This window comes from Barbus barbus (assembly GCF_936440315.1).
Source record: "Barbus barbus genome assembly, chromosome: 38".
NCBI lineage: Eukaryota > Metazoa > Chordata > Actinopteri > Cypriniformes > Cyprinidae > Barbus > Barbus barbus.
This window is the reverse complement of record NC_136716.1, coordinates 15,959,720-15,984,885: the sequence shown is the minus strand read 5'-3', so window position 1 is coordinate 15,984,885 and position 25,166 is coordinate 15,959,720. Positions and strand designations below refer to the sequence as shown.

The following is a 25,166-nucleotide window of genomic DNA, read 5'->3' as shown; positions in this document are numbered from 1 at the left end:
CCTCTATTTCAGACCCCAGAATGAAATATATATATATATATATATATATATATATATATATAAATAATAGTTCATTTAATAAGGCTAATTTTTCATTAAATAGAAACCTTTTTAAAAATGAGCAATTTTGTAATCATTGTGTAAAATTAGCTCCGGGTCACACCATCATCCCCCTAATATTTTTAGTAGCTAAGTTTTGAGTAGGCTGTCGCGTTAGAATTGCAAGCATGTAAATAACTTACTCGTTTACGCCTTCCGACATTCCTTTCAAACCCACTTCCCCTCCTCCTTTATTCAGTGACCCTGCATGGGAGTTGAGATATCAATCCAGAAAAGCATGAAAACAACACTAAAGTACAGTATTTCAAATGACTAAGATTCATTCACGAGCCATTTGACTCATTCCAGTCAATAGATCAGAGCATGTGGTGTTAAATATTCGCTTAAGCATCTGTATTAAACGTTCCCGTTTAAATGTGAGACGTTTAAAATGTAAATAATTGCTAAACAGATGATTGCATGACTGAACTACAGCTTCCTGATGTGATAAGGTTTGTTTTTACGTCCTACAGTTCATATTCCGCTGTAGCAGCTTGCATTCTTGTAACTTGAGTTGTTGTTGGCTCAACGATTAACTTTTGGGAACTTGTGGCACGATCTTGGTGTTGCTAAGAAGTTAAGCATTCAAGATTTACCAATTAATTAATAATTCAGGGTTGCTTATTTTAATGTTGTGTGCATTTATCTTTCGTATGAGCGAGCCAGGTCGTGTTTGGTACGTGTTTTGTTTGTTTGCAATAGCACCGAGTTTCTGAATTAAAAAACTAAACTAAGATTCTTCAGAGCTCACTTTTGTAAAGGTCAAAGTGAAAAATGTCTTCAAAGATTCTTCTGACGAATCTACGAACGACCGCAAGCTTCTGCAAAACACGGAATTTTCTGCAGAGACCCTGGACTCCTTTCATAACTTCTCAACAGAGTTGGTAAGAATTCGTTTAAAAAAAGGCATGCATCTTTTATTTTGTATTTGACGGAAGCTTTTTATAGATTTGTTTTTGGAACTGTGTTTCCATATTCTTGGAAACCCGAAAATAACTCCGATTTCTGATGGACTGCGAATCAGTTGTAATGTTTTCATTAACCCTTTAACTGACACTACAGAGAAATAGATATTATCAGTTAAAAAAACTTTATCTAGTGAGAACAATTTATGATTCTGCTGCTCTTTCCTGCCCCTAAACCTACTCTTCACACAAAACTTTATGCATTTTTAGATTTTCAAAAAACTATAATTCTGTATTATTTAAACTGTTTTATAGTCATGGGGTCCAGGATAGTGATAGTAAACCCTGAAATTTTTGACATTGTGGGGACCACCCTGCGTTTTGTCCATATACAAATACCGTTTTGTCAGTATAAAAGTAATAGAAGTCCCCACAATTCACAGAAATACACACACACACACACCGACATTAAACCAGCATAAAATGGTTGGCTGTTTTAAGACTGTTCTTCTAACAAATTATGCTATTATGCTACCAACACTGTATTTTTAACACTGTAAGGTTAGGTTTAGGGTTGGGGTAGGTGTAGGTGTACACATTAATGAAGCCTCACACCACAGTAATATCATGCTGGAAGCAAAGGGTTAGGCAGCATTTTTCACTGTCAAATTATGCTACCAACTGCTTTAATGGAAGGCAGCAAAATCTGGTAGGGTAGCACAAATTGAACAATAGTCTTCCAGATTTATGCCAGTCTGGTTCAGCAGGTTGATCTTCCAGTGCTGCACATTTTGAATACCTCCCCTATCAAACACTCTTTAGCCGATTAGTTGAGGCTCCATGACCTGAAATGGGTTGATACTACTGTTCAACAGTTTGGGGCAGGGTTTGTTTTCCCTTTTATTAAACAACAATGCATCAAGTAAAGACATTTATATTGTTACAAAAAAATTTCTATGTCACATAAATGCTGTTCTTTTGAACTTTCTATTTACGGTTTCCACAAAAATATTGCATCAATATTTTCAACATTGATAATAACTTTCATGTCTCTTGGGCACCAAATCAGAATATGGCAGTGCTTTCTCTAAGATAATGTGAAATGGTGAGCATAAGTTACTTCTTTCAGTGTGTATATGAGTTTATTTTATATGCAGAAGAACAATTCCATGCAAATGTCAACCTTACCATGAAAAAATGAAGTTTTTACCAAAAGAACAAAACCCTGTTTAAGTTGTGCGTTTAGGTCTTTATTTTACTGCATTAACGTGCTTTAATAGAAATTGGAAGGAAATCGCTATGTTTATCCACCACATATGAGGGGTGGACCTATAGTAAAAATACATTTTCATTCGACTGTACTTCATATTTTCAAATGAGATATCAAAGACTGGCCGTTTTTAAATTTATGTCAACAGTAAGTATTTTGTAGAAAAATGGAGGCCTGTCTAAAAAAAAGTAAATACACTCACTTAGTCTAAACAGCGATGATTTTTGGATTTATAAGGTCTAGATTTATGACGTCAGGACGCTTCAGCCCTGTGTCACGTCCGTGACGTTTTAAAGATTAAGTTTATTTCATATAGTAATTATTAATGCAATTAACTTGAAACTTTCTGTACAAAGCCAACGTATGGCCATGCTAATTATGATCAACAGCTCATCTACATTATAATAATGTGTTATGGACGCTTCATATTAAATCATACGCATACTAGCACGCATGCTTAACACGTTGCTGATGACTGATAGCCTGTGTATGGCTATACTGCTGTGATCTATTTCAGGCTTTCCATATCATATCATTTTAGAAATTAATTCATTGTAATATTTCAGAAATTGCATATTTAACGAGAACATCGAGGAGATTTAGACTTGCTGAAGGAAAAATCGCCAAAACTATTTTAAATGTCATATAATGTTCATTGTTAATATTATTATCTTATTTAAACTTTTTATGTGTTTCAAACTAACTTGTATCGCTATCTGCGGTGCATTCATGCAGAGAGCAAGATTTTGCGTGTTCGGCACGCGCATGCTGAGTGCGACGCTCAAGAGATGTGGGCTACATCATCCTTATTTGTCTAAATGTGTTTTTTTTTCTTTATTACAAATCTTGTTTGGTTTTATTTTGTATCGTTGCATGTTAAAAAATAATTCACTATGTTATGCAGATGCAAAATGCTAGACTGCGAATAAGATTAGCTACAGTTTCACATTTTATAAATATTTGAACAATATATTCAGCATATTTAACAACCTGCTTTGTATCTTTATTTAATGCATAAGCGATTTATTAAAACAAGTTTATGAGGCTGTGCTCTAGACTATAATTAAAATGTCCAATTTTTCTATACATTAATAATCATTAATTTAATCTACTTTTGCTTGTGCTTTGTGGAAAACTGTACGCGTGTGCTTGAGCGGAATATATTGAAACTCATTGGATTATAGGTCTATTGACTTAATATAAATGTGCGATTAGTTAAATAATGGCTTAAACGAACGACAGCACACGTACATCTCGGAGACATCTATTTTACATCTGCAAGACATAGTTTTTAGGGTGTTTGCTCATCTGCAATACGTCTATAGGACGTTTCCTTTTAGATGTCAAATAGACGTCTATTAGATGTCTTTAAGATGTTTATGATTTGGAATGTATGTAAAACTGACATCTGAAAGATGTCTGCCAGACGTTTGTAGACAGCAGATGCTTACCAGATCAAGAGATCTTTAACAGACATCTTGCAGATGTACGTGTGCTATCTGGGATAGTTAACTAGAAAAATCCTTAGTGGGGGGCAGCCCTACTAAACACCCTCTAGAAGTTTCCGTTAAAGTTTTTAAAGCATTTTATATGCATTTCCATAGTTGGAAAGATTCCGCTTTCAGAAAGGTCACGTCCGTAACGGAGATATGTCACGTCCGTAACATTGATTTTTCATCTGAAAACTTAAACAAAATTGATATTTTAGGTTTTATAAATGGCTAACCCTTCTCCATTCTGCAGATATTATTGCTTCTGGTTTATGCATTGTAATTCGCAGAAAGTCTACAAAATATGTTGTCTCCCAGAAACTTGTCTTTTTTTTGTCACGTCCGTAACGCAAGTGTATTTCCCTCATTTTAAATATAAAACAGGTTTATAGACTGAAACTTTTCTGATATCTGGACTCTATTTTAAGGGGTTTAGACAAATATAAAGATATGGTTCAATATATTGGTAAAGAATACAATTTATGAGAATTTATATTTCAGGTTTTGACTGCGAATGTCACGTCCATAACGCTGGAATTGATCAGCAGAACTTCATGTGTGTGCTAATTTCTACTGTGATTCTGTATTACCTTCAATAAAGACCATCTTCTTGGGTCTCTAAAGTGAGAAATAGCACAGCTGATATCCCTGACTTCAACTTTTGTTATCGACAATCAATGTTGTCATGACGTTTTTTTATCTTCTGCTTTCCCTTCAGTGTGAACTTCACAAGACCCAAACAAAAAACTACTTCCTTTATGAAACTAATGGTTGTTGCATCTCACTTCAATACTTACAAAGATGAAAAACATTGTACTTGTTTTTTCCAAATGAGTCTCGACGTCTCTTATGCACACTTTTTGCTCCTCTTTTTTTTCAGTGCCATTCATGTGGATAGCCCACCCAACATCCCAACCCTGACTACCAGTTATGTCCATGGTATCTCTTCCCATTCGCTGCTGTCTAGTACTGTGGACCAGTGTCTTCAACACACAGTGGAGCGCTACCCTGACCGTGAAGCTTTGGTTTTCATGCAAGATGGAATACGCAAGACGTTTGCTCAGTTCTACCAAGACGTGAGTGATTTTGTGTCTGGTTTTCCTACAGAGGACAGTTTAGAGAAGTGAATCCTGTAAGACTGAAGATACTAATCACAGTGATTCCATTTTATACCCCTCGTGGGAGAAAGGAAAACCACATGTCAAAAGTGCACTATGTGGAATGAGAAATCTTGGCCAAATCCTAAAATAATTACAAAAAAAACCCTAAATATTCCTAAGCAGCCCTTTATTAATCAGACCTAAATAAGCTTTAACCACAGAGTCAATGTGAAATCCAGTACTGGCAGAAACATGGTGTTAAATTAGAAATACACACCCACTTTACTCTATTTGTTTGTGTAGCGGGTATTCTGTTAAATATATGCATAAAGCAGAATAAAAACCAATGGATTAATCACTGACATAATTACCATGAAGTAGGGGTGTAACGATACACCAGTGGCACTGTTCGGTTCGGTTCACGGTTTTGGAGCCACGGTTCGGTCCGGTTCGGTTTGCTGTGGGGGTAGGGTTCATGTCATCTTACCAGCAATGCTAAGGAACAATAGATTCACTTTACACAACACTTAACTTTTTCTTTATTAACTTTGGCTTCATATTTTTAGTGCAGTCAGCATACCGGAGTAAACACAAATGAAATAAATACCTCCAATGTAGACTAGTCAGAATAAAACATTTCTCTCTTTAGTGCAGCCAGACTTGTGGGAAGTCGTGGCCTAATGGTTAGAGAGTCGGACTCGTAATCGAAAGGTTGCGAGTTCGAGTCCCCGGCCGGCAGGGATTGTAGGTGGGGGGAGTGAATGTCCAGCGCTCTCTCCACCCTCAATACCACGACTGAGGTGCCCTTGAGCAAGGCACCGAACCCCCAACTGCTCCCCGGGCGCTGCAGCATAAAATGGCTGCCCACTGCTCCGGGTGTGTGTTCACGGTGTGTGTGTGTTCACTGCTGTGTGTGTGCACGTTTGGATGGGTTAAATGCAGAGCACAAATTCCGAGTATGGGTCACCATACTTGGCTGAATGTCACTTCACTTAACAGAGTAAACTAAAATGAGATAACTCCAATGTAGGTAGTCAGAAATAAACATTTGTCTCTTTAGTGAAGTCAGCTTACCCGAAGTAAACTAAAATGAAATAAATAAACTCCAATGTACTCTAGTCAAAAATAAACACTGGCTTGTCCACTCTAAGAAACATTTGGAAGTTCAATTAAGTTTGAAGTTCTTTTTCAAAAACACCATCATGCAGCACATTCTGACTGAAATGCGGTCGGCTCATTCGCGTGAATCGCGCCACAGGATGTCTATTCGCATCTTTGCATTGACTTAACATGTAAATCACTCGCGCTTCATTCACGTCTGGTGTGAACGCACCATGAGATGTGTTTCCTGTCGTATAAGAGAGTTTTGTGAAACAGTTACGACAGATTGTGTGCGCTTTGTCTACGACACAAATTCCATTCCTGTACTCCACTGGAAAACCAAAGTGTTCCCACACACAGGAGACTTAAATGTGCCTGGGGGATCTGCAATTTCAGTACTATGTGAAGCAGCCATCCTGCATATAGGCTACTAGCAACCGAGTGTGACGCTCACTCCCAAGTCACGTGAAATGACATGCACTTGGAAAACAGTAACTTTAGAATATAATATTTAGAACAACATTTAAAAAGCTCTTATTAGTCGTTACTCATACAATTTAATCAAATGTAAGCAAAGAAAAATTGGTTTAAATGAATAGTTGGTTAGAGATAAGTGCCATTAACCTCAACAATGGGAAGCAGGGGGCGTGAGAGTACCGCGATTTGTATCGTGGGTGGTGTATCGCGATCTTTCGGTTCGGTTTGTGATATCGTTACACCCCTACCATGAAGTGGTCAAATGTTATTTGTGGTTATTCATGACCTTTCTTATACATTAAATTAGTATTAAGGGAATTATTGTTATCATGCAAACCTTAGCCTGAGTTTTGTTTTTCTTTTTCTAAATTGATCTACCTGGCAAAGATAAGTGCTTTATGTGTGGCTGCTCTCTGACATGAGGCAGCAGGTTAAAGTGTATCATTGTGACAAGAAGTTAAACATTTACAGATCAGCAATAATCTGTTGCAAAGCATAAAAGTTTAAAACAAGCCGGTGCCATTCGACACACATACCCAATGTGGAATGTCTAATTTTTTTTTTTGGAGTGCATTTATTTACTTTTTTGAGTCCACAAGAACATATTTTACATTACATGTTACATTACAGTACACCACAAAAGTTTTTTTTTTTTTTTTTTTTTAACTTGGCAACATCAAAATCCCATTCAAATCATATAATATCCAAATATTTTGTCCTCACAAATGTTTTAAAAAAATTCATGCTCCTTTATACAAGACAAAAATATCTGGTTGTGAAAGACAGTTATGTTTATTCATTCACAGATGCTTTTATCCAAATGAGGAACATTACAAGCAATTTGTTATAAGAGCCAATGATACTTGCATTATACAATGCCAAGGGTCTGATTATTGATTATAAAAAGTGCAAATCTGCAAGACTGGGTTGACAGCCTGTCACTTAACGTTTAACTCGCGTCATGTGCCTTAGATAACCTATGAACCTGATTCCATGATTCTCTTTTTTAAATTTGTGATGTATTAATATTAAATGATGTATATATTCCTCATTTAATGAACATTTGCTGTATTGACTAAACATTTATCTTACATTTGAATGTCTTCAGGGCTGGTGTAAAAATGTGGTAGTATTTCGATTTCAGGTGGAAAAGACTGCTGCAGGTCTGCTGGCTGTTGGACTGAAGAGGGGCGATCGCTTAGGGATGTGGGGACCGAACATCTATGAGTGGATACTTATGCAGTTTGCCACAGCTAAGGCAGGGGTCATTTTGGTGAGTGTTTTTGACTGTCTTGACATTTGGTTTGTCTAAAGTAATTGTGACCCTGGACCACAAAACCTGTCATAACTAATTAGCATAGGTTTATTTGTAGCAATAGCCAAAAATACATTGTATGGGTCAAAATTGTCGATTTTTCTTTTATGCCAAAAATCATTAGGATATTAAGTATAGATCATGCTCCATGAAGATATATTTTGTAAATTTCCTACCATATATATATATATATATATATATCAAAACTTAATTTTTGATTATTAATATGCATTGCTAAGAACTTGATTTGGACAGCTTTAAAGGCAATTTTCTCAATATTTAGATTTTTTTGCACCCTCCGATTCCAGATTTTCAAACACATAGTTGTATCTCGGCCAAATATTTTCCTATCCTAACAAACCATACATCAATGAAAAGCTTTCAAATTATGCATAAATCTCAGTTTTAAAAAATAAACCCTTATGACTGGTTTTGTAGTCCAGGGTTACATTTATCAACATCTGGTTTCTAACCTGTTCAAGTTTATTGTGATTTTACAGGTTTCAGTGAACCCGGCTTATCAATTACAAGAGGCAGAATTTGCTCTCAGAAAGGTAAGTTGATGTTTATGCATGCAGAAAAGAACAACAAACAGCTAAATGTCCGAAACTACTGGACTGTTTGGGGTTTATTTTCACTAAAACAGGGTTTGTTTTATATGAAAGCATGTTTACTGTTAATTCGTAATTGTGAGATTTAAAGTCACATTTATGGTAATTACAAGTTGTGAGAGTAGTCACAGTTCTGAGAAATAAAATGTGAGATATAAAGGCATGATTAGATGATAGACTGGAATAATTTACCTGCTGATATTCAATCTATTGCATCATTTAAGATGTTTAAGCAAACTTTATCATATTTTACTTTGGATTGTACATGTTATTTTTGAAGATGGTATTGATTTTTTTTATACATATTTTTTGGCTTATGTTGTGATCAGATACACTGATCGGTATATTTTGTATTATGTTTTGTTTCATATTTGTTACTAGTTATTTTTGAATGTTGTGGTGCTTTTTTTTTTTAATTAATGTTTGTGTTTTGTTTTTTGGTGTTGTTTATGAATGTAATGTTAATTTTGTTGTGTTTTGTTTTTTGTTACTATGTTGTGATTGTGATACACTGTGGGACCCCCTCGAAAACGAGATGGTACATCTCAAGGGGTTAATCCTAATAATAAATTCAATTAGCCTACCTTTTTACTCTGAAGCAGAAATAAGCTTTTATAGCTTTTAACTGTGCTAACAACCATTGTCACTCTTGGGATCACATTGGATTGGATTGGCAGCAACAAAGCGCCTGTTGCAAATCAGAGTTTACAAACAGAATACAAATGTCCTGGCTCTTCCAAGCTTTATAACGGCAGAGAATGGAGTTGAGATTTTGAAGCCCAAAATAGTGCATCCATCCATCATAAAAAGTATTTTTGCACAGCTCCGGGAGTTTAATATATGCCTTATGAAGCGCAGCGATACTTTTGTGTAAGAAAAATATCCATATTTAAAACTTCATAAACAATAATCTCGAGTTTCCGGTAACTGTCGTATGCGCGTACATGAGAGAGTGGCGTTCCAGTGGATGACGTAGGACGCATAGTGTAAGATCCTGTGAGAATATGCTATGCATGTACGACAGTTAGCAAAAGTTAGAGATTACAGTTTATAATGGTGTAAATATGGATATTTTTCTTAAACAAAAACATTGATTCACTTTAGAAGGTTTTTATTAACCCCCTGGAGCTGTGTGGAGCACTTTTTATGATGGATGGATGCACTTTATTTTACTTCAAAATCTTGACCACCATTCACTGACATTATAAAGCTTGAAAGCCAGGATATTTTGAATATAACTCTTGATTGTATTCGTCTGAAACAAGAAAGTCATATACACCTAGGATGACTTGAAGGTAAATAAATCATGGGACAATTTTCATTTTTGGGTGAACTATCCCTTCAATGCTTCTTTTAGGTGGAGTGCAATGCAGTCGTTTGTCCAACACATTTCAAGACTCAAAATTACTGTGACATGTTAAGGCAGCTTTGTCCGGAGATGGAGACAGCCTCTCCTGGAGGAATCAGGAGTTCAAGGTACATGTGATGTGTAAAGGATTAGCCCTTATTCTAATTTAGCTTTTAGGGAATCTATTCTTAAGATTTGATATTGATATTTACATGATTAATCGATATTAATCAAAACGTCCAACTTATACCTTGTTAACGATACCTCATTAACGACTTGTCCAGCAAGCGTTAAAATCAGTATGTTATCTCTTAACAATTCAGTTTTATTCCCGTGGCCACGATAATAACACCGAATTGATTAGGTAATTTTGAGCATAGGTAACGCAATCTTTGGCATATAGTTTACGACTTGAAAATCACACAGCACCAGACAAAGATTTCTAAATAAATCAAAGTTTATTTGCTACTCCACAACACTACTAAGCTACAATAACACAAAACATAATATGTACACACAAACACACACATTGCAGGCAATGAACTTGAAGAAAGCTTAAACCAGCACTCTTTTGCTAGTTACTGAAAACTTTGCCCTGAGGGAATTTCAAACAGAAAACTTGTCTGTCTTTGCTCTTAAATTACTTCAACCAGTTTCCAGCAGAATTAAGGAGATTTGTTTGATATTAATTGGTTTAAGTTGAGTTTCCGTTCCTTTCCTGGTCGAGGGAACCCCGGGTGCAGATTGGCTGCTGATGTCTCGTCGTAGCGTGATGTTACGGGGAATACCCTCTTGCAATTGGTTGGTTTCTCTGTGGAGTGATGACGCTCTTAGGAAGTTTGTTTCAGTTCTTATGGCTTCAGATGTTAAAGTTTCATTAGAAGTTTAACTAAGTCTTGATAGTTGTTCAATGCTCGGCCAGATGTTAATGGCTGGGAGCGCTTAACAGCACGATCAGAGCAGGAGCCGAAGTTTCACCAGGTCAGTGCGCGAGCAAACAAAGAGAGCCACGCGCCAAAGTTGGGTGTTTGTCTTTATTGGGCTGATTTCAGTCTGCCCCTTTTGCTGTTTGATCCAATCACAAGTGTTTCTGTAGGGCAGAGCCCCGCCCCGCACGGCTCAGTTTTCTGTGCATAAATCCTTCGCTGAATTATTCCATAACATGAAGAGCATATCCTAGCAGATTCCTATAAGCGTTTTAATCATACATTATGATATGAGAGGTCAATTTTCATCCACACCAAATTATTGCTGACGCAACTAGCTTTCATTCTAAATCAAACGCCAAGTGTTTTGCATACCCAAAGTACATACAGTGGGTACGGAAAGTATTCAGACCCCCTTAAATTTTTCACTCTTTGTTATATTGCAGCCATTTGCTAAAATCATTTAAGTTAATTTTTTTCCTCATTAATGTACACACAGCACCCCATATTGACAGAAAAACACAGAATTGTTGACATTTTTACAGATTTATTAAAAAAGAAAAACTGAAATATCACATGGTCCTAAGTATTCAGACCCTTTGCTGTGACACTCATATATTTAACTCAGGTGCTGTCCATTTCTTCGGATCATCCTTGAGATGGTTTTACACCTTCATTTGTGTCCAGTTGTGTTTGATTATACTGACTGGACTTAATTAGGAAAGCCACACACCTGTCTATATAAGACCTTACAGCTCACAGTGCATGTCAGAGCAAATGAGAATCATGAGGTCAAAGGAACTGCCTGAAGAGCTCAGAGACAAAATTGTGGCAAGGCACAGATCTGGCCAAGGTTACAAAAAAAATTCTGCTGTACTTAAGGTTCCTAAGAGCACAGTGGCCTCCATAATCCTTAAATGGATGACGTTTGGGAAGACCAGAACCCTTCTTAGAGCTGGCCGTCCGGCCAAACTGAGCTATCGGGGGATTAGAGCCTTGGTGAGAGAGGTAAAGAAGAACCCAAAGATCACTGTGGCTGAGCTCCAGAGATGCAGTCGGGAGATGGGAGAAAGTTGTAGAAAGTCAAACATCACTGCAGCCCTCCACCAGTCGGGGCTTTATGGCAGAGTGGCCCGACGGAAGCCTCTCTTCAGTGCAAGACACAAAAAAACACCTGAAGGACTCCAAGATGGTGACAAATAAGATTCTCTGGTCTGATGAGACCAAGATAGAACTTTTTGGCCTTAATTCTAAGCGGTATGTGTGGAGAAAACCAGGCACTGCTCATCACCTGTCCAATACAGTCCCAACAGTGAAGCATGGTGGTGGCAGCATCATGCTGTGGGGGTGTTTTTCAGCTGCAGGGACAGGACGACTGGTTGCAATCGAGGGAAAGATGAATGCGGCCAAGTACAGGGATATCCTGGACGAAAACCTTCTCCAGAGTGCTCAGGACCTCAGACTGGGCCGAAGGTTTACCTTCCAACAAGACAATGACCCTAAGCACACAGCTAAAATAACGAAGGAGTGGCTTCACAACAACTCCGTGACTGTTCTTGAATGGCTCAGCCAGAGCCCTGACTTAAACCCAATTGAGCATCTCTGGAGAGACCTAAAAATGGCTGTCCACCAACGTTTACCATCCAACCTGACAGAACTGGAGAGGATCTGCAAGGTGGAATGGCAGAGGATCCCCAAATCCAGGTGTGAAAAACTTGTTGCATCTTTCCCAAAAAGACTCATGGCTGTATTAGATCAAAAGGGTGCTTCTACTAAATACTGAGCAAAGGGTCTGAATACTTAGGACCATGTGATATTTCAGTTTTTCTTTTTTAATAAATCTGCAAAAATGTCAACAATTCTGTTTTTCTGTCAATATGGGGTGCTGTGTGTACATTGAGGAAAAAAATGAACTTAAATGATTTTAGCAAATGGCTGCAATATAACAAAGAGTGAAAAATTTAAGGGGGTCTGAATACTTTCCGTACCCACTGTATATCAATTTTATCTATTACACGGTTAAGGGATAGATTGAACGATCCTAAATTCTAAATAATCACACCAAGCATGTGAAACTAAACAATAGTGATCGGGAAAAATTAGACATCAAAAGATTACAACAATACCATAGATTCCAATAACACAGCAAGCTTAATTTCATTTCATGAAATACAACCTGAATATATATTGTAAATATATTGTATATATTGCCTTTGAGTATATTGCTTTAATATAAATAGGAATAAAGGAATATCTGTTGGCAGAGAGTCAATAAAAGTTTGGGTGTTCTTTGCACAAGAAAAAAAAACGTATTCCTTTGGAATGCAGGGAGGACGAAAGGGGGAGCTGTCCGGGGGTCATGAGTATCCCATTGGGCATGTATCTGTGAGACTTCAGTGCCCAGTCTCATCATTAAAAACGTCTCTCCTGGTTGATACAATCATTGAATTACATGTGTTAATGGTCAGGAGATCAGGGAGGGTCTGTGCTGGAGCCTTTCCAGATGCCAAGGTCTTCGTCCTGTTTATGGTTGAATTATGCTTAAGTGATAAGAAACAACCGTGAAGTCCTGTTTTAAATACGTTCCAGATTTTTCCACACATATATCCTTTGTTTTAAGTGTCTCGTGAGACGTTAAGGAGAGCAGAGCAGGATGCTTGGGCGCAGTGCTGGTCGTTAATTAATTTTACAGCCACAGATAGTAAAAAGAGCAAATTTTCAGAAATTTTCACACACCTATTAACAGGACAGAATGTGCTGTCCTGTTAATAGGTGTGTGTGTGTGTGTGTGTGTGTGTTCTTGTTTCGACAAAGTTCTACAGATGTAATAAAAGGAAGGTGTACATAAGCAATATTGAGGTCCAGAGGGTGACTGAGTTGTTTTTATTTTCAGACTACCAGACCTACACACTGTGATCGTAACTGACAGTCAGCAACCAGGAGCTTTTCACTTGAAAGATGTGAAGCAAGCAGGAAGCAGCCAACACCTACAACAACTACAAGACCTTCAGAAGAAACTCAGTTGTGATGATCCCATAAACATTCAGTTTACTTCGGTATTTTGCTTATTTTTAAACTGTATATTTATATTTACATTAACGCTGACGTGTGTGATTTCCACACCACTTGCATCACCAGATGGAATCACAAAAATAAGGACTCTTCTCAATTTAGCTCAAACACTATTATAAGCCTGTTATAAAAAGCTGATTGCAACTTTTTATCAGAATTGCGAGCTATAAACTATAAACTATGAACTGTGAGATATACGCCCACAGTTCTGAGAATAAAACTCACAATTACCTTTTTCATTTTTTCATTTTCTCACAATTTTGACTTTTATCAGAATTGCAAGTTTATCTCCCAACTGTGAGGGGAAAAAAATATGAGTAATGAGATAAAAAATTTGCAATTACCTTTTTATTTTCTTTTACATGACAGAAACAAGCTTCCATTATCTCCCTATTCTACTGGTTAGTAAAAATTATAGTGCTGCTCTAAACTTACACCGTCGGTTGGCCTGATGTTGCTGTGTTAGGTTGTAATGGACAAATAGATCAATGTTTATGCCACAGCGTTTACAATTTAGAGAACTTAGCCAAGTAATTACTTACTTAGAATAGTCTCTACATAAAGCCTTTTTTTTAAGCATTAAAAAATTGCACACTTTAGCTTTAAGTCTTGAAACACATCCTAGTGATCTTAATCAGTAAATGCTAAATAAATCATTTAGTTTTGTTTTTTATGATTTTAAGGGAACAACTGGAAAACCCAAAGGAGCGACTCTGTCTCATCACAACATTGTGAACAATGCTTATTTCATCGGCCTGCGCATAGGCTACAACTGGAGGGTAGGTACATGTAATCAAAAGATAATGACAATTCAGTAAAAGGGCTGTTTGTTGAACACTTGCAAAAATACAGTTCATTATTTAGCATAATGATTTTGCAGAAAATCTTTTGTTCTCCATAAATCTCCATACATTTTCCTTTACAGCACATGGAGTATGTGTAATATTTGACATTATTCTCCTTACAGAAGAATGCGCGAATCTGCTTGCCGGTGCCCATGTATCACTGTTTTGGCTCGGTGGGTGGTGGTATGGTCATGGCTGTGCATGGCACCACAGTGGTTTTCCCGTCCACCGGGTATGACGGACACGCCAACTTGGTGGCAATAGAGAAAGAGAAGTATGTGGTTATTCATGTAAAGTACATTTTTTTAAAATCCTTTTTAAATATGTTTTATACTAAAACAAGAATTGATGTTTTAATTCTTCATCTGTCCTTTGTGATAGAAGATAATGCTAAATTAAAGTACTTTGGTGCTGCTTACCTCAGCCATAGTGAATTTAAGTTGTTGTAAATAAAAGACACAGGGACATATAAAGAGGACAGTCATGTATAATTTAGGTAAGAATGAAAGGTCATGTAGTGTACACAATACAAAACTGGAAAAACATCTGAGCTGTATTTATTTAATGCACTTGGCACAAAATTCTCTGTTTACCCAGATGTACGAATGTGTACGGCACCCCAACTATGTTTATTGACATGCTCAGTCAGCCTGACCTGGCCAAGATTGATTTGTCATCAGTTGAGGGTGGTAAGTCGGCCAAAACCTTTGTAACATCTAACTTTCTCAATGGAACTTGTGATAGATGACATAAATAATCTTTTCTGAGCAATCAAAGAGAACATCCTGCACATTCACCGGTATTCTGCTAATATCCTTTGTTTTGTGTCTGTCAGGTATTTCTGCCGGATCTCCTTGTCCACCTGAGGTCCTTCGTAAGGTCATCAATGTCATGGGTGCTAAGGAAATGCTGGTAAGTAATTGCTCATAATAAAAAAGGGATTTGTTTAAACACAGTACACATAATTTGTTATGAATCAAGCTGATTATAATTGTGTGTATACTGCATGCCAGTATCACTAGAGGGAGACAGAGAATTAATATAAAAGTTACTCACAGCCCAGCCCACCTGGTCTAAACATTTATTTTAGTATTGTCCTTTTCTTTTCTAAGAAAAGATATGTGGCTACTTTTGATTCACTATCCATTCTCACATTAAATATTCCCCTTATATTTGAATAAAAATGGCTTGATATTTGTTAAAAAATATACATAACTGTTCAAAAGTTTGGGGTCGGTTTGTCTTTGAAAGAAGACTCTTGCTTTCCAAGGCTGCTTTCATTTAATCGAATATAACGTAAAACAGTAATATTGTGTAATGTTTTTACTACTAAAAATATTTTCTCATTTAATATATTTTAAAATGTAATTTACTCCTGTGATGGTAAAGCTGAATTTTCAGCAGCCATTACGCCAGTCTTAATTGTCTCATGATCCTTTAGAAATCATTCTAATATGCTGATTATTATTTATTATTATCAATGTTGAAAACAGGTGTGCTGCTTAATATTTTTGTGGATATTATGATACATTCCACGATGCAGGATTCTTTAATGAATAAAAAGCTCAGAACAGCATAGAATATAATGTTTTTAAACAATATAGAACTGTAGTGTCACTTTTGATTAATTTAACGCATCCTTGCACTGGATAAATTAAGTTCTTAAAATCTTTTTGACTCCAAGCGTATGAATGGTATTGTATGAGTATCTGTTAAAGTGATAGTTCAGCTGAAAATTAAAATGTAGGTGTCATTTATTCAATCTCATGTTCCAAACAAACTAAGCTGCTGTCCTCCATAAAATGAAGCTATAGAGTTTCAAAAAGAACCATATGAGTAGTCCATATTATTTGCACTCTAGCTAAAGTCTTCTAAAGCCATAATAGCTTTGTATGAGGAGAAAACTAGGAAGAAAAATACAGCTATTCCCTAAGAGATGAATCCCAGTCAGGGAAGATTGTGCGTACGTGCATCTCCACCCCGTCTCCTCCCAGAAATCACCATATATGGAGCTTACAACGCTTAGTTTTACGATGCATAACCTCATCTGCATACCCTGTTTAACACCATCAAAGGTACAAGACATTAAGGAAATATTAGATAGTACGGACTAAATGCCATTCGTGCCACATTAATTTTTATCGCCAAAATCATCCAGAATGTTTTGAAATTAATATATCAAAATATCCATAAACAAAACTAGTTCTCAGATAAATAGCCTATTTTAGAATATGCTTGACCTCGTTCTTTCCACTGACCAAATAGTATTTCAATTGTTTTAAACAACTCATTTTGTAGTTTTGCTGAAAAGGTGAACATCTTTTAGCTATTTTTAGTGTAAACATGTAAGCCATTTATTGCAGTGTATTGCAGTTGCGCGTCATTGACAAAGTATTTTAAAAAGGAAACAGGCCAATCTTACCGTCTCCCCCAAGTTTTATCCTTCAAATACAGTGGTATTTTTCATAATGTTGTGGAGATGCCTTCACACGACATCAACACCTCTATGCAGCTGCGGTTGTACAGTAGCTATTATTGAAACCGGACAATGGACCGTTCGATCACCGAATCCAGCAGTGTCCACCATAATATCAAAGTAAGTGTGCATCGTTGATCATTGTTCTCGCTAAAAAAATTATCATAACGTTTAGTTTAAATATATGAATTATTATAGCACTCATCGCTGTCATTAAAACATTACATGCCACAGGAAAAGTGATTAAGCGCATCAACTACAAATATGTCTAAATTCATATAATTTTGGTTTACCTTCTGTAATGACTTTATGTAATTTCAGTGCTTATCTCCATTGATGAGAGTGGAATATTTAATGTAAATGTGTATATCGACATGAAAACGGTTTAAAATCATTTTTTACTTGATTACCCCAGGAAAAAGAGTACGTATGCACAGTCAAGAACATCCGTACAAATCTAGATATGTGCTTGGAAAACAGCGCAACGTTTATACATGAGGCCCCATGTATGGAGAAGGTAGCAGGATCTGAACAAGTATCTATTAGTACTATTGTTTTTCAAAGAATATATTGCACAATTTTAGTGCATCCAGTTTTCATTCTCTTAAGAAGCCATTACTATAGTGGTGCTTTATGTCTTTTATTGAGTATGAGTACATCACAGTAACAAATTGATAACATTAGACTGGAGAACCTCCATTTGTCTCAATTTTTTCAGTTTACCTGCTCTTCGTAAATCCTCTTCTTCTGGCACCACCATCACTTGTGTCATTTCTTAATTTTGATTGGTCAGGCACAGCATTGGTTAATCCTTATGTTTGGCAACCAATTCTGATCATCCTGTCTGGATTAATTGTTTGATAATGACTAGCTGTGTTATTCCTTACATGGTCCTTACACTGTCTCATTTACCAGTTTCATGGCTATAACGAGTCCATGTTTTCCTGGCCTGTGTTGCGTTTGACTTTGGTCAGAGATGTAAAGAAGAGGTCAGGTCATGTCACATCTTAAATGTGTCAGCTTTAGCTACGGTCAAGGTTTGTTATGTTTGCAAAGCCTCGGAAATTCCTAGCAGGACGTTGTGAGATGTTTAAAGCTAAGGATGAACTCAAAATGTTGAAAGAGAAGAGCTGTCCGGATGAAGAGCTCCGTTGTGATTCTAACTGTTTGGTTATATCATTTTAAGTGCTTCTAACCCTCATAATGGGAGTATGCCGTGAAGACAATAAAATTAGAATCAGTAGAATAAACAAGATTCAGTCTACAGTGGCCATTTGGTTTGATTTACTCGAAAAGGTTTTAAAAAATATGCTGAAATCTGAGAGAGAGAGAGAGAGAGAGAATACAACCTTGAGGAATTACCTGTGAACATTTATACTTAAACTGCTGAGTCTCTAAGTAAATGCTAATCAATGTAAATCTATTCTACCAGTTCTCATTTTATGGCTGACAGTACTCCTGTTAGTACTCTTGAATTTTAATATGGTGTAGGAACTACTTCTGTGATAATGTTGGATTTATCACCAGATTGTTTGCGTTAGCATATACATTACCATAAAAGCGAACACTAAGAGTTCGATCCGTATTTCCTTTGATGTGTACATGTTTGTGAAACCTCTCTTTGCAAACTCACACAGTTGCTCCTTAAGGGTGTTTGCCAATGTCTGTGAACACACATTTGTGCTATTCATGTTAATTAGTTTGAATTGAGTCAGCACATCTATATGTCACACACAAAAATTTAGTGAAAGAGGAAATGAATAGTCCCAATGTAGCAGTCTGCATTGCTTTTCTTTTCTGCACATTGAAGTCCTGACACCTGGACAGGCCTCTTCTCCCTGTCCTCCTGCGGGAACATACAAATAAGATTGCCAAGCTCAGTTTTGAACATCTGATGGTCTGCACATAGTAGTGCCAAAGCCAAAATGGAAACACACAAACAAACCTTAAAGGACAAAGAGACCAGGAGGAACATGAAGGATAACATAGCAGACAGGATTTTACCACAAGGCAGTCGCCCAAACCCATATCCTGACCACAATTATAGTATTACCATTCACTCTTTCATGTTGGAAAAGGTAAAAACACTCACAGTTTGCATTAGACTCTTGATTCTCTGTGCAAATATGTAACTTTAATTTCTCACCGAAGTTACTGGAAGGCAGTGTTTTAGGTTGAGTTGATTATTAAATTATACAATATAAACCATTTAATAACTTTTATGGGAAAGGTGAATACCTAATGTTAAATGATTTATATTTGATAATAGAGGTGCGACCACCAATGACTAATTGGTAACTGTGGACCAGGTTTCTCCACTCCCAAATCAATGGGATTACCTGTGCTTAAATAATTTCATAACTGTTTACCAGAGTTTATAACATCCTCAGTGGTCTCTCAGGACTCGTGGTAGCACTTGAGCGGGAATCTCATGAGTATCTCCAGATGAAAGGGTCTTTTATAGAGATTATGGGAGAGCAGTGGTGTCTTGCTCCGTGCACCACAGAAAACACTTGAGACAGTTTACCCTTTTTTTCTTAATTTATTTACATTTGCAAATCATGTGAAAAAAGGCTAGTTGTCATACTGAGGACTGTGATTAATGTCTCATTTTTATGATCATAGCTGGAGCCTTAATCCTGTGGTCTCATTTACAAGACCACATAAACTTTTTATGGGTCTGGATATTAGACCTCAGTTTAGGATCTCAAACCTGGAAGACTTGGTTTTAGTAATGTTAGTAATCAGGATTGGCCTCTGGTTTAACTAATAAAAATGTATTTGTCAGCTTTGACTTTAATCTCAGCTCTCTTGCAAATACTATATTTAAAATAAATGAATAAATGTACAATTCTACAATATTTTGTTTTAGAACAGTGGTTTTCAACCTTCTGGACTCTCCCTTGTCCAAGACAATATTCAGAGGCCCTTCTATACAAGCTGAAGCTGACGTACTTCTGCTACTATTACTGTTGTTGCAATAAAAACATGATGTCAGTTTAATGTTAAACATCTTTATTTTAAGTTATTTTTTTATGATTAAGATTGTTAATATAGATACATTTAAATACTTTTATTCCTTACTTGGAAGTAATGGCCTTCCTGTAGCTCAAACAATAGTGCATGACACTAGTAAAGCCAAGGTTATGTGTTTGATTCACAGAAAAAGCAAGAACTGATATAATGTGTACCTTGAATGCAATATAAGCCGCATTTGAAAAAAGCCAAATGTTATCTCGACACTGGCCCCCTGTTATGAACTACTTTACTAGAGGACATTAAGGTAGCCTGTTATATTTAATGTCATTTGTAATGTTTTCACCTTTTGGCTTGTATTTAGGTTCTAAATTTGTGAGAGTGGTATTAACAGGGCTGCTTACCATCTCAAAGCCGTGCTCCCTTCCTTGCCCTCTTTGTCTTTGCCTTGCAGCGACTGAAAGCAGAGCTGTCTCTTATTTGCTTTCCTTTCTGGCTTCCAGGAGAGGCGCAAACTGCATCAGGGCGATGGCGACTAGTGTCCATCCATCTGTACATGCAAATCCAAGCATTTGTAGTTACTGTCGGCTATTTGCACTTATTTCAGAGTAAAACTAGATATTCAGCAAGATAAAGTATATGGGGAGGAACTTTTTTTGTCAAGAATGGATTGGATAGTAAAAAGTGGGCATTGCATAGCAAAATGAATGCAAATTTTCTACAACATTGACTAAATAGCTATTTGGCTATCGGTTAATATTTTAAATTAGCTCTCACAGCCTTAGTGGCGTCAGCATGTTCAAATTATCAGTCGCGATAATATCATGCATTAAGAAGTAAGTAGATTAGATTTTGATTTATGTTGACTTGAATGAAGTCATGAAGTAAATATGAAAGGCATTTGAAAGGCATAATTTCTTTTGAAAGCTTAAATACAGTTATGCTTGAAGTGATCTTATGTTGTCTCTTACTTTCTGAGGTTTGCTAACTGGCAGGTGCAGCTCCAGGGGTTGTTATACAGAGTGAAGTTCTGGAGGGTGCTGAACTCAAGGCTGCTCGGCAGTGATTTTAGCTTGTTGTTCTCAAGATGCAGAGATTTGAGAGCCGTCACTCCTTCAAAGGCAGCACTGGAAAACTTGACGGGTAGAAAGGGCAGATATACAGTTGTTTACCATATATGCAGTCGATAACACGTTATAACTCACTGCTTTGTAGAATATCCCTACAGTTAGCATTCAAAGTCACTCTTAATATCTAAAAGGAACTTGTGGATGCTGAACTGAGGGCTTTTTTTCCACATGAAAGGCCTCTCTCATGCTGTCCTATGTGCCAGGGCTTATGTAAACCTGTCCGCACTTTCCTTCCAGCTCTCCATCAAACTTCATAAGCGTATGCAAGTCTGCTAAAAACTTCACCCAGGTGTTAGATGTACTGGTCTGCATGGTGTCTGCTTTATAGGTTAAGGGGCTTTGAAAGTATACACACAGTGTGTGTGTGGGTGTGTTATGTAAGTGTAGAGAAGATGCATTTATTGAAGGGACGTTTGGAAATTTCCACTCAGAAGGCAAGAGACGTGGAGAGTTTGGTAATTTGAGGCGATGCAGGATGGATCACTTCCAGCATTGAAGGGTTGTTTTCACTTTTTCTGTCTGTCCACTCCTCCATCGACATGCTCTTCTGCCAGAAATGCTTGAATTGGGTTGAATTGTCCATTCAGGTGAGGCAACTACAGCCTAAAATACTTCTCTTCATGGGCCACGGAACACCCTGTCACTATTTACCCGTCTGCTAACCCTTACTGACCTGTTTACATGGTGCACCAAGTGAGAGGAAAAAACTTGGGTCTCAAAATAACATTTTTCAAGCAAATAGACCCTAAAAATATCCACATGTGAGGGGAGAGTGGTTATTTTTTCCCTTTCCTATCATACAAAAAAACACTGACCAACTGCATGGCGCCGATGCTTGTTGATCTGTTTTTACACAGGCTTGATATATAGATATCATTTAAAATAATTAATATCATATATTATTTGTAACAGTTTGTATTTATTATATACAGCTTTATAAATATTTTGAAAAATAGATATCTATGAGTGCATAATAACATTTAAAATGTACTTTGCATTTGCATTACATATTTATACTTTGACTTTGCACTGGTATCAGTCCATATGGAGAGTCTGTTGAAGTCAGATCAAAGACAAGGAAAAGATAAATGTATCTCTTAAACACTTTCCTTAACCATATAGTGTTCCAGAGGGAAATATCCTGCTGGAGTAGCACATATGCATCCTGACATAAAGCACATGTGACCTTTTTAAGGCCTGAAAGTATGACGGGAATGGATCAGGAGGATCTTATTGAAAGAAAACAGGTGAAAGTCTCCAGCACAGCTCTGATTTAGCTGGATATCTCGGTCTTTCAGACTACATTTTACTCCGATGGAGTTGCAGTTCGTTAGCATGGCCAGCTCTGATGGGATGTAAAGTTTGTTTGCCAATGCTAAGCTTCCCAAAAACCAAACACAAACATGCATTTATTTAGCCTCAACTTTAGAGACCAGCATTATGGGGAAAACATTAATTTGGTTCTCAATCAGCATCTTGATTCTCATGTTTTATTCTACATTTTAAGTGTTTACTCCTGCAATTTCACGGACTTACCTTCTCTAGGCTCATGTCATTTAGATGGAGCTTCTCCATATAACGGCCAAAGCTCCGGAAAGCGTGGTCAGGCACAAGGTTGAGAGGGTTTTTGGATAAGTTGAGTTCCTCCACCACACGCAGCTTGCTCATAGCCAGGAGAGGGTAGGTAGACAGCTTGTTACGGTCCAGAGTTAGAATGGCCAGGTTCTCCACTTCATCAAAAGAACCAGGCTGAATGGAGCTCAACTCATTGCCACTCATATAAAGCCATCGGAGATCGCTAGCACCTGTGAAAGTACCAGGCTGCAGCTCTCGAAGCTTGTTGTTGTCGAGCTGCAGGATAAACAGGTTGATCATAGGAGACAAGATGCCCTTTGGAAGGCTCGTAATTTGGTTACCGTCCAAGTAGAGATAGGTCAGTTCGGTCAGGTCATCAAAAGCGCCTGGTTTGATGGTGCTGATCTCATTGTTAGACAAGTAGAGGTAGATGAGTTTCTTCAGTCCTTTGAAAGCCAGGCTGGAGATCTCTCGGATCTGACAGTGCTGCAGGTGCAGGGAAATGAGCCCCTTCATCTCGCTGAATCCCCCGGTTTGGAGACTTCCCAGGTTGTTACGTTGCAGGTTTAGAAGACGAGTGACCTCGGATATGCGGGGGATCTTCTTCAGCCCGACATTGTCACAGATAACATGTTGCAGGTCCCCATGGCAGTGGCACTGGCTTGGGCATTGAGTTGGTGCACCAAAAACAAAGGGGACGCAAACCTGTAGACACACTAGCACCAGTAGGAAGCTGAAACTATACATGATGACGCTGTGATGGTCAGTCCACTGCTTTATGCTGTCTGGCTGTTGCTCTTCTTGTGCCTTTACTCCAGCAGGAACATATACAGACAGCAAAAGTGGTCCACACAACCTCAGAGTAAAGAGGGGGAGTGTGTGAAAGTGCAGAGAGAGAGGGCTAGAGGTGAGCTCGAGAGAGAGAGAGAGAGGGGGGGGGGGGGGGGGGCGGTGAGTCAGAGGAAAGGAGGGAAGAAAGCTGAAAGCACGGTTGTTTATAATAGTTTCTAAATGTTTATAGGAGTTCTTCTCTAAACGTTATGTAGCCATTGCAGATCTGCAAGATATTTATTAAACAAATTATTTATTTATTTAGTGCTTATTATCTAGTTCTGCTCTTAACTTTACATAGCCATTGCAAAAGCTGCAAGCTAGTTATTAAAGGAATTTAAAATATTTATTTATTGCTTATAATACAGTTCTGCTCTTAACGTTACATAGCAATTGCAGTATTTGCAAGATATTTATTAAAAATGTTTATTTATTAAGTAGTGCTTAATATATTTATTAAAAATAAATTTAAATGTTTATTTATTTGTTGCTTGTAATACAGTTTGCTCTTAACATTACATAGCAATGGCTACATCTGCAAGGTATTTATTAAAAATAAATTAAATATTTATTTATTGCTTATAATACAGTTCGGCTCTTAACTTTGCATAGCCATTGCAGAATTTGCAAGATATTTATTTAAATAAGTAAATGCTTCTTTATTTATTGCTTATAATACACTTGGCTCTTAACATTACAAAGCAATGGCTATATCTGTAAGGTATTTAAAAAAAAATAAATTAAACATTTATTTATGTGTTTGATTTGTTTTTTACAGTTCTGCTCTTAACATTACATAGAAATGGCAGCTTCTGCAAGATATTAAAATAAATTAAACTATTTCTTTAATTTTATTTATTTATTTATTTAAATGCCACCGAAAATACAGTTTTGCTTCAAACTTTACATAGTCCTTGCAGAATTTATTTATTTATACGATTATAAAATGATTTTTAATTTATTTAGAACTTTTCTGAAGAACCTATATGATGTAATACAGGTATCTAAACAAATTTGAATATCGGGAAAAAGTTTATTTTTTCTTGTAACTTATTTCAAAAGAGTCTGGAGGAAGAGTGGAGAGGCACAGAATCCATGTTGCTTGAAGTCCAGTGTGAAGTTAATAATAATAATAATAATAATTCATTACATTTATATAGCGCTTTTCTGCTTTTCTAAGCACTCAAAGCGCTCTACATTGTGAGGGGTGGTGTCTCCTCGTCCACCACCAGTGTGCAGCATCCACCTGGATGATGCGACGGCAGCCATAGTGCGCCAGAACGCCCACCACACACCAGCTTACTGGTGGAGAGGAGACAGAGTGATGAAGCCAATCAGTGTAAGGGGATGATTAGGAGGCCATGATGGTCAGAGACCAATGGGGAAATTTGGCCAGGATGCCGAGGTCACACCTCTACTCTTTTCGAAAGACATCCTGGGATTTTTAATGACCACAGAGAGTCAGGACCTCGGTTTAACGTCTCATCCGAAAGACGGTGCTTTTTGACAGTATAGTGTCCCCGTCACTATACTGGGGCATTAGGACCCACACAGACCGCAGGGTGAGCACCCCCTGCTGGCCTCACTAACACCTCTTCCAACAGCAACCTAGTTTTCCC

General features: G+C 37.2%; 2 protein-coding genes across 6 annotated transcripts in view; one reads left to right on the top strand and one right to left on the bottom strand.

Annotated features, from left to right (window-relative positions):
• Nucleotides 1-289: 289 nt before the first annotated feature.
• LOC306857829 (medium-chain acyl-CoA ligase ACSF2, mitochondrial) overlaps nucleotides 290-25,166 on the top strand; it is a 32,571-nt gene continuing 7,694 nt past the window's right edge. Inside the window, exons 1-12 of one of the 5 annotated variants that reach the window (XM_079398037.1) lie at nucleotides 290-551; nucleotides 886-983; nucleotides 4,483-4,534; nucleotides 4,645-4,840; nucleotides 7,587-7,715; nucleotides 8,258-8,311; nucleotides 9,726-9,844; nucleotides 13,536-13,698; nucleotides 14,398-14,493; nucleotides 14,682-14,833; nucleotides 15,157-15,248; nucleotides 15,395-15,471. In XM_079398037.1, coding sequence (XP_079254163.1) covers nucleotides 4,796-4,840; nucleotides 7,587-7,715; nucleotides 8,258-8,311; nucleotides 9,726-9,844; nucleotides 13,536-13,698; nucleotides 14,398-14,493; nucleotides 14,682-14,833; nucleotides 15,157-15,248; nucleotides 15,395-15,471 — 927 coding nt within the window. In that variant the 5' untranslated portion in view covers nucleotides 290-551; nucleotides 886-983; nucleotides 4,483-4,534; nucleotides 4,645-4,795. Of the gene's footprint in view, nucleotides 552-843; nucleotides 984-4,482; nucleotides 4,535-4,644; nucleotides 4,841-7,586; nucleotides 7,716-8,257; nucleotides 8,312-9,725; nucleotides 9,845-13,535; nucleotides 13,699-14,397; nucleotides 14,494-14,681; nucleotides 14,834-15,156; nucleotides 15,249-15,394; nucleotides 15,472-25,166 lie in introns of all 5 variants that reach the window. The other 4 variants (XM_079398038.1, XM_079398035.1, XM_079398034.1 and 1 more) reach the window with 4 other exon arrangements.
• On the bottom strand, nucleotides 18,521-23,591 carry LOC306857835 (chondroadherin-like). Its single transcript, XM_079398045.1, has 4 exons — nucleotides 22,678-23,591; nucleotides 20,983-21,146; nucleotides 20,416-20,561; nucleotides 18,521-18,881 (listed from the first exon to the last, which is right to left on the bottom strand). Exons 1-3 carry the CDS (start codon nucleotides 23,461-23,463, stop codon nucleotides 20,420-20,422), a joined length of 1,092 nt encoding a protein of 363 aa, XP_079254171.1. The 5' UTR covers nucleotides 23,464-23,591; the 3' UTR covers nucleotides 18,521-18,881; nucleotides 20,416-20,419.